We start from the raw sequence: 9,549 nt of genomic DNA on the forward strand, positions 1-9,549 counted from the left end.
AATCTTAAAATCTCTCGGGGGGGGGGAATTTGCTTTTTGCCTGCTTCAAAGGCTCCTCCGAGCCCCGGTGGTGGAAGGGAGGCTTCTTGGATCCAGCCTTGGCCAGAGTGGCTGAGGGAAGTGGGCATGTTTACTCTGGAGAAGAGGAGGCTGAGGGGAGACCTCATTGCCCTCTACAACTACCTGGAAGGAGGGTGGAGAGAGGTGGGGGCTGGCCTCTTCTCCCAAGGGAATAATGACAGGAGCAGAGGAAATGGTCTGAAGCTGGGGCAGGGGAGGTTGAGATTAGATATTGGGAAGAACTACTTTACTGGGAAGGTCGTCAGGCACTGGAAGAGCCTGCCCAGGGAGGTGGTGGAGTCACCATCCCTGGAGGTATTTAAGAAATGTGTAGATGTGGCACTTCAGGGCATGCTCTAGTGCCCGAGATTGTTGGGTTGGTTGGTTCGTTTCTTTGTTCATTTGTTTGTGGTTTTTTTATTGTTGGACTTGACGATATCAAAAGTCTCTTCCAACCATGAAGATTCTGTGACCCTGTGGAAGCCACAGGCCAGTGAGCGGTTACAGTCGTAAGATGGTCTGGTGAGGCAGCTGGGCTGGAGACCACACGGGGCCTGGTGCCGTAAGGTCACCCCGCTTGAGATGTCCTGGGCGAGCGGGGTTCAAGGAACAGAGCATTGCAGGGAGAGCTGCTTTGGGCTCCACATCCAATTAGGAGGAAAGTCAAAGATTTTGCAGCAGAGTATGAGCTTCCTGTTAAGAGCACTTACCTGTTTCTCACTGGCAATCGGTGCCTGAATTGTTTTGGACAAAACAGTGTGATTTTTTTAGTGCAACGGTCACAGTGGGAGCTGTCACGCTGACAGCTGCCCGGCTGAGGTCTAAGGAAAGTCTGATACACTAGAACATCAAGAAAGCTTGTGATTTTCAGGTCCGTTATTGCTACTCAAGAAAGATAATTTACCAGCTTTGCTACTCTTTCATGACTCACTGCTTTACAAAGGGGTATTCATTGCAGAGCAGTAACGGAGTCACCAAAGTGCTTTGCAACCTGATGTAAGTTTTCAGCCTAAACCCTGAAGTCTGTCTTTAAGGGGTGCAGTTCCAGAAAAATGTGAGCTTTTTCTTACCTGCACAAAAAGCCTCAGCCTTGGCCAGTTCTCACAAGGAACTGTCATGGACAGGTTATGTTGATACCTGGACTTTTTACCACTGACACTTGCTCTGCTCTTCATCTTTCCCAGCTGTTTGGAGTGGAGCACTGAGCTGACAGTGGTAAACAGGGGTCCGGCTGGGCTGATTTTTAGCTCTACCTCTGCTTCTGGGAGAGGTCAGGAAAGTTTGCTCTTTCTGCTTGTGCTAGGCTGTCCTTGTAGTGAGTTTCTTAGCCTAGATCCCACGTGCTGGAGGTTAGAGTGGTCTGTGAGGGACCAGGTGCAGTTCTCCTCTGTGATGGAGTGGACTTGGGACCATCATCTACTTACCGAGTGCTAGGGAATGAAGCATTTTTGGAGTATGGAAAGTTGAGAGCTCTTTTACTTGGTACAATGTAACTCACACAGCCACAGGAACTAGAAATGGAGCACAAGTTGTTGTCTTCTGTGTGTGGGGCCTGATAAGGTAGCTGTGATAAGGTACTTCTGTAAAGATGCCTCGTTTATGCACCCCATTGCTGTGCAGGTATTAAGAATCCAGCAGGTCTAGGCTAGATGCCAACTCTAAACTGTCAAGACATAATGAAGTCTTTATGAAAAAGCACATATTTATGTATCAGGAGAACTTTGTTGCAAGAGACTGAGGTGCCTGGGGATGTAGGCATTGCCAGGGCTAGGTGGAAGCTGAGCAGTGGTTTTGAAGACCTGTGTTTTGGACTAGGGCACCAGGTTTCTCCTGTGAGTCCGGCCCCTAGTAGAGCAACGGCTGTTTGCTATAGGGCCTATTGAAGATACCACCCAACACAAAGGAATCCAGTGGAGAAGGTGGAGAAGACCAGCAATGCAGTTTCCCATCTCACTGTTGTACTGTTCGGGCCTCTTCATTGACACCTTAGAGATTGTGGCCAAAGTTTCCTCTTTGTGGCTCAATTCCATACTGTGAAATCTAAGCAAAAATAAGTAAGCCTTCCTGTAAATAGATAGAACCTTGGCTTAACGATGAAGCACTGTGTTAGCCTGTGACTCCGTCCTCTTATTAAATCTGCTTAATTTTTCTGGGACCTGTTAGTGACAAGAGTACAGTGTTAGCTTTGTTTCCAGCCCTGGCTCACATCAGCTGCTGAGTTCATACTATGGCATGTGACTGCACTGGTCAGTGAAATATGAAAGGATGAAGTGTTTCATCTCAGTAGCATCATTTGGTGGACTGACCTCAGCTCCCTGCTGCTGGGGGCATTGACCAGACCTTATCTGCCCAACAGAGGTCAAGGTCTCAGGTTTCTTGGTTTTGATTTTAAAGTTAAGTTTCCAGGATATAAATCCCTGCTACAGTTTAAGTGTTCTACATCAAATTGGACTAGGTCTTAAGTTGACCCACATTCTCTATAATGGAGATATTGTGATTTAGTTAATGGTCAAAACAGAACTAACTAAACATAGAAGTCAGTAGGCCTGGTAAAATGTATACTGGAACATATATTGCTGTCCTAAGCTCGTATTTGTGAAGGCACAGGAACACGGGGCTCTGAGATGTCATAAGGAGAGAGGTGACAATAACGCCGGTGTCTCTGGATTGGCGTTCCTGTGAAGCAATTCCTTTAACATAGTACATTTCCAAGTCTGGTATGACATGGATGCTGTCACAAAACCCAACACCTGCTAAAGAGATTGCATCATTACAAGGTTAAAAATGTCTTTATTCAGGAACACCATGCAGTTCTGCTTTTGGTTGCTGTCGTGAGCTCTTAAAGCTATGTTAATATTTTTAAAGATATTTATATGATCTAGTAGATGCTTATTACATTCTGGTGTGATTCTTTTTTCAATTACTATGTATTCTGGTAGTGTGAACTTTTTCTTTTTTTCCACTAATCCACAGGAAACTTGGTTGCATCAAGCCCAAGTACCTAGGCCTTGATTGCCTTTCTACTTTCACCTTCGTCCATCTGTATTTGGTAGTTTGCAGTGGAACATTTAAAATGCTAATTTAAAAAATGCCTCCTCTAGGTTCATCGTCTTGAATTTATCAGGAAATAAGAACTCTGAAATCATGGCAGGGAAACCCAAGCTGCACTACACCAAGGGAAGGGGGAAGATGGAGTCCATCCGATGGCTGTTAGCAGCAGCCGGGGTTGAGGTTTGTACCTTTTTTAATGAAGTGATCAGATTAATCTGTCATTAAAATAGGTGTTCTTTGGAAAGGTTTCCCGATTACATCTACACTTAGAGATTTGCACAACATCACATATTGAGATGGAGAATGTTTAGACTCAGTGATACACTCTGGCATGTTGTATTTAACATCATCTTTGAGCAATAGTTATGCAGTAACAGGATTTTAAGGTACAAAGAGAATCGTTCAGTGTTGCTTTTGAAACATGCTTTCAGCTGACATCTTAAATTGTTGCTACAGGCTGAAACTGTGTATCTCTGACTTTTTTTTCTGAATGCTCATTGCTTCCCCGTGTCTCATGATGGTTTTCCACTGAAAAACCACGCGTACCGCATGAAAAAGCTTTAGAACACTATCACCAAACAAAGTGCTTTTCATTCTTTGGGTGAGGACCTGAGTAGGATAAATCAGCAGAGCTGCCCTGAAGGCAGTGGGGGAGCGATCTAGATTCCCATCAGGTGAAAACCATCCTAAGGCATCTTAATTTCTACATTCAGTTTTTGTTTGAATACGGTGCTTTGAAACTATTTTCTCAGAAAGTGTTTATACTCCATTGGAAATAAAAGGCTTTTTTAATGGTGCTCACTCGTGAATGCTCCTGATAGAGAAGCTGCAGAGCACGAGTGCAGAGGAAACAAAGATCTTGCCCTCATTCAAATGTCCCTCTCATTAAAAAAAAAGGCCAGCAGGGGGGAAGAGGTAGGTAAATGCTGTGTAACAGAGGCATAACTTATTAAAAATTTCTCAATATTTCACGTGGCATCAGCTGCTTTTAAGTGAATGATGTGGTGTCTGTTAATTGTTCATGCAGGAAAGTAGACTGGTCTTTAGAGTGAAGAAGCTTTTTCCAAAGTGTAAACCATTGTCCATTACTGTAGGGTTGGGGACATTACAGTCCTGGGTTATTTGCTGGAGCAGAGATGAAGAATAGGAGCTGGGATCAACACAATCATGAGAAGTATGTGGAATAGTGTAGAGAGGTGGAGACAAACTTCCAGGCTCCTTTCCACTTCTCCTTTGGAGCGACACACTGTTGTTTTCTTTTGTTACTTTTCAGTTTGAAGAAGAATTCATAGAAACCAAGGAAGACCTAGAAAAATTACGCAATGGTGAGTCAGTAAACTCTACCCTAACCATAAATCAATGCCAACGTAACAAAAGGACAACCGGTGAGATTTTTGTAAGACCTCCAATACCATGTGGCCTGTAAAGAGAAGATTTGAGAAACCTGCTTGCTTGCAAATGCTTTCATCCCTCAGAATTGGAAATGTCTTGATGTGTTACCAGGTCAGATGCAGTGTAGTGTCGCAGCAGTGCTGGTAGTTTGCTGCTTTTTCTTCCCTAGATGGAGTCCTGCTGTTCCAGCAAGTGCCCATGGTGGAGATCGACGGGATGAAGATGGTGCAGACCAGAGCCATCCTCAGCTACATTGCAGCAAAGTACGACCTCTACGGGAAGGACCTGAAGGAGAGAGCCTGGTACGGTAACATATTGCACATACTGTCCTTGCTAATACTCTTCCCTGATTTTTAATATTTATGAGAAGAATATGGCTGTGAAAAAGCTGCATGTAAAGGTGCATATGCAGCTGCCAGTGTTTTCTTCCCTCACATGCAGGGATTGGGTGAATGAACTATGTGACTGATCAATGATTGTTAATTGTCAACATAGTGAGAAGGCTATTGCCACTTTCGGGCTCGTTTGATTTCACGAGGGCCAAAAGTGCAATAAGTTCCTGGGCAACTGCAGCACCTTAATACAATAACAAAGGCTAAGTGTGTTTTTTATTTTTCTCTTTAAACTGGAAAACAGTAGGAAAAGGCTACAGGTGCCTAGCTTTCATAGCTGATTTAAAAAACAAAAGACAGGTTCAGTGGCTTAATGCTACTGAAGTTAAACCGATGTTTTCCAAATACTGCCTTACTGTGTGATCTGTGGATACTTTCCATTGTCATGATTAAAGGTCAATGCAAAAGCAAAAATTCAATTAAGTCCTTAGCCTGACTACTGTTTACTGTAAAGTGTATATTCAGTGATAACAGAGGAGCAGCTCCAGAGATTGTGGTGATTATTATGGACTGGCACATCTCAACTGGCAATTGACAGTCATTTGGTTGCTGGGATGCTTTCATGCTTAGACCTCAAAATTAATATTTTTTTTTCTCTAACATGGTTTGCATGTGTGGTCTTTTCTCCCACAGCGTAGATGAATAGGTTATCAATGGAAAACAGTGTGAACTCCACTTTAAATACGTTAGTTGCAGCCTCTTACTTGCACATTTTTTGTTGCAGATGCTGTGAGCCTGTTCAGAAAGAACTGTGCTTTGAAACAAACTGACCTTGAATCAAAATGGAAGAACGAGATAACACACTAGTATCTTATGTCATACTGACTAATAAGCATTTTACTAGGACAATACAGCATTGTATTTCAGGAAAACAACCAAAAAAGTATGTTCAAATGATAAATGTTAAATAAAAATGTTTGTTTCAGGATTGATATGTACGTGGAAGGAACAACAGACCTGATGGGAATGATCATGTATCTCCCTTTTCAACCAGCTGACACAAAAGAAAAGAATCTTGCCTTAATCATTGAACGAGCTACAACCAGGTACTTCCCTGTTTATGAAAAGGTAAGTGATAAATCACTGCACAAAGACAGTAAAGTGGGGTGCAGGTTCCCCCTCAATCCCCTGGCCCCACACACCTACTTTCCAGAAGGCCGAGTGACAGTACAACTCTACAACTGTATGATGGAGCTGGTATTCAGCAACATGAAAAGAGGGCCACAAGATAATATTTGGCAGGTTTCAGTACTGAGCATTTTTACTGTCGTCTTTAAAACTCCTCAAAGAGCAGATCCTACCCTTTAAACCTAGCTTAGTGGCTGATAACCCCTGGCATTTTGCATAAATGCACCATTTAAATACCTGTGCCAGCCTTCTGAACTTGTTGCCTGAAAGTCTATATACCCTTGCTGTTCAAAGTTAAATATAATTGTGCTTTATAATTAAGGACCTGATTCTGAGATCGTTCTCAAACCCATTGTTTAAATATATTATACTTACAGACTATTACTGCCTTTTTCTGAATTGGGCTATTTGGCCATCCTTAGGTGTACACAAACAGGATGTACCTAGCTTAAAAGCATAAAGCAATTATTTACTGGCCAGAGTGCACTAAAGAGTTAGCCACTAATGAGCCATGAGGTAAAGCATTGGTGTGCTTCCCACCCCCAGAGAGCACAGGAAGAGTCTTTCTTGGCCAGGCAAAAGTTGGTCAGGAGGGGACGGGTTGTTCTTTGTTTCTCCCTGGAATCCAGCCTGGATGTTACTGAGTTGCCATTTTTCACCAACTTGCTGTTTGTTCTGTTGTTTTGATATTTTAGTATTTTTTTGTGTGTTAACATCTTCCTGTTCGAGTTGAACCAGTTGTGATCCTCATCTCACTACCCTATTTCTTCGTAACTTTACCCTTTGTACCTTGTATGGTTGTACTAAAGAGACTTGCTCACAGCGCTTTTTCAGAGCGTGGCAGTCTCTTCAGAAGCCTGTGCCAAGGGTACAAAACTGCATTTTTTCAAGGATGAGCCAGGTTTCTAGCTTGAATCCTTGGTTCACAAGCAGCTGAAATCCATTCAGAAATACAGGACTTGTTGTAATTTCATGTGCCTCTTTATCAGAGCCTTAGATTGCACAAGCAAAACCCATAGGGGCTGCCCTGCAGGGAAAAAAAAAAGCATATAAATGATATAAACCAGTACTCCCATAATCAGAATTCACATAGCTCCACTGCCATAGCAGTGCACGGCTGTGCTGGCAGAGATTGATGGCACACATTAATCTTTCAAAGATTTGAAGCCCGGTAACGTAAGTATTTAAGTTATTTAAAAATAAAAAAGTGAATGTAGACACCTGTGTTCTCCAGACCTGTGCCCAGTTGGCGTAAACTACTGTTATGATATGCTTTAGTGTGTGTGACCACTGGAGAAAAGTCTTTAAAATAATCCTTCTTCACTTATGGTAAAGACACAGCTGAAATTTTCCATGATTTTTACCTTAGTTAATTTTGTTAGAAAGATTCATAATTTTCCTTCTGGACTGCCCTGGTTTCAGCCGAGAAAAGAGTTAATTTTCTTTCTAGTGATTGCTGTGAAAGGTATGTCAATAATGCACATTGTTTGAGTTGTTGCTAAGGGATGTTTATACTTTTCAAGGACTCTTGCCAGTTTCCCACAGCAGCTGAGAAGGAGCCCAGGTGGGACAGTGGGATGGCCAGAGGAATACTCTGTGCCACAGGTGTCGTGCTCAGTCCATAAATAGGGGTGGGAATCCACCATCTCTGCTCGGGATGGGCCAGGCCACCAGGCGGTGAGCACGACTTGTGTCTTGTATATTATATTACCATTATTATTATTCTTATATTCCTTTTCCATTATTGTTCTATTGAACTGTCCTTATCTCAACCCACTAGTTGATTTTTCTTTTTCCTTTCCCCTTTTTTTTTCCTCCCTCTTCTCCCCACCCTTCTGGGAGGAAGAGGAGGGTGAGCGAGAGGCTGCGAGGCCCTCATTGGTGGCCGGGGTTAAACCAGGACATGTACCAGCTGTTTGAGTTGTCCGTCGTGCTCAGTCCATAAATGGGGGTGGGAATCCACCATCTCTGCTCGGGATGGGCCAGGCCACCAATTCACTGGGCGGTGAGCGCGACTTGTGTCATGTATATTATTTTACCAGTATTATTATTGTTATGTTCCTTTTCCATTATTGTTCTATTGAACTGTCCTTATCTCAACCCACTAGTTGATTTTTCTTTTTCCTTTCCCCTTTTTTTTTCCTCCCTCTTCTCCCCACCCTTCTGGGAGGAAGAGGAGGGTGAGCGAGAGGCTGCGAGGCCCTCATTGGTGGCCGGGGTTAAACCAGGACATGTACCAGCTGTTTGAGTTGTCCCTTGATTCAGCTTGGCAGGGTTTGAAGTCCACGTGTTAAGCAATACTGGCAGAAAATATCCCTAGCTCTGAGTGGTCACTTTAAAGTGACTTCACTTTTAGGGTGGCACGAGGTGATATTGGGCACTGCGGGCGAGCTCCCATGCTCTGTTTGGGACTTTCCACATGGCTTCGATGGACAAGCTGTGGTGGACCTTGTTAGAGCAGTGAGGGCAATAACAACATGAAGGCATCAGCCTGCCTGTAATGAAATATCTTAATGAAATATCTACCTGAAAGGAGGGTGTAGAGAGATGAGGGTTGGTCTCTTCTCCCAAGTCACAGGCGACAGGACAAGAGGAAATGGCCTCAAGTTGCGCCAGGGGAGGTTCAGGCTGGATATTAGGAAAAATTTTTTCACTGAAAGGGTTATCAGCCATTGGAATGGGCTGCCCAGGGAGGTGGTTGAGGCCCCATCCCTGGAGGTGTTCAAAAGACAGGTTGATGTAGTGCTGGGAGGTATGGTTTAGTGATGATGCTCCTTGTTTGTTGTGTGGGGGACTAGTTTTGTCAGTTAGGTTGACGGTTGGACAAGATGATCTTTAAGGTCCCTTCCAACCTAGAAGATTCTGTGATTCTGTGATCTAGATAAAATTATTACATCCTATAGATGACTTTTTTTTTATTTATTCATATTTTGTAGGCCTTAAAAGACCATGGGCACGATTATCTTGTTGGCAACAAATTAAGCTGGGCTGACGTCCACCTGCTGGAAGCCATTTTAATGACGGAAGAATGTAAGGCTGATATCCTGTCAGCATTCCCTCTGCTAGAGGTTAGTGACCATCTGATCTCAGCGTGGGATGTAACACACAAACCTCACTGCCTGGTTTTAAAGGCTAATTGACATTTAAATCTTTTGAAGCTTGAATCTTTTCTCTGGTCTACTTCTGTTGACTACAGCAAGCTGGCCACAGGGGCACTGCTCTGCCCCTGGAGCTGCTGGGCGCTCTCCTTTCATCCAGCTCTGCCTTTCCCAGCTGTTCCCAGCTGGCAGGAATTCACTTACTGAGGTTTGGGCCTGTGACTGCTGCTTTCGTGTCTTCAAACATCAGGAGGGGCCTGTTGTGTCTGCAGTTCCTGTCCTTCTGGTTTTGCTAGCACAGTTATATTTTGAAGAAATCACATACAAGAGCTGCTAAATTCTTTATGTCTTGTCTTCCATGGTGCTTTGCATTGAGGTATTCCTGTCCTTGACTCTTCCCCCCCCCCCCCCCCCCCCCCCCCCCCCCC

General features: G+C 43.7%; 1 protein-coding gene across 1 annotated transcript in view; it reads left to right on the top strand.

Annotated features, from left to right (window-relative positions):
- The first annotated feature begins 3,161 nt into the window (after positions 1 to 3,161).
- The window catches only part of LOC106892052 (glutathione S-transferase), a 7,128-nt gene continuing 740 nt past the window's right edge, over positions 3,162 to 9,549 (top strand). The window contains exons 1-5 of the mRNA XM_014948928.1: positions 3,162 to 3,291; positions 4,385 to 4,436; positions 4,673 to 4,805; positions 5,822 to 5,963; positions 8,960 to 9,091. Coding sequence (XP_014804414.1) covers positions 3,205 to 3,291; positions 4,385 to 4,436; positions 4,673 to 4,805; positions 5,822 to 5,963; positions 8,960 to 9,091 — 546 coding nt within the window. The 5' untranslated portion in view covers positions 3,162 to 3,204. The remainder of the gene's footprint in view (positions 3,292 to 4,384; positions 4,437 to 4,672; positions 4,806 to 5,821; positions 5,964 to 8,959; positions 9,092 to 9,549) is intronic.

The sequence above is a fragment of the Calidris pugnax genome, unplaced genomic scaffold, assembly GCF_001431845.1.
Source record: "Calidris pugnax isolate Ruff unplaced genomic scaffold, ASM143184v1 scaffold141, whole genome shotgun sequence".
In the NCBI taxonomy this organism is placed as follows: Eukaryota; Metazoa; Chordata; class Aves; order Charadriiformes; family Scolopacidae; genus Calidris; species Calidris pugnax.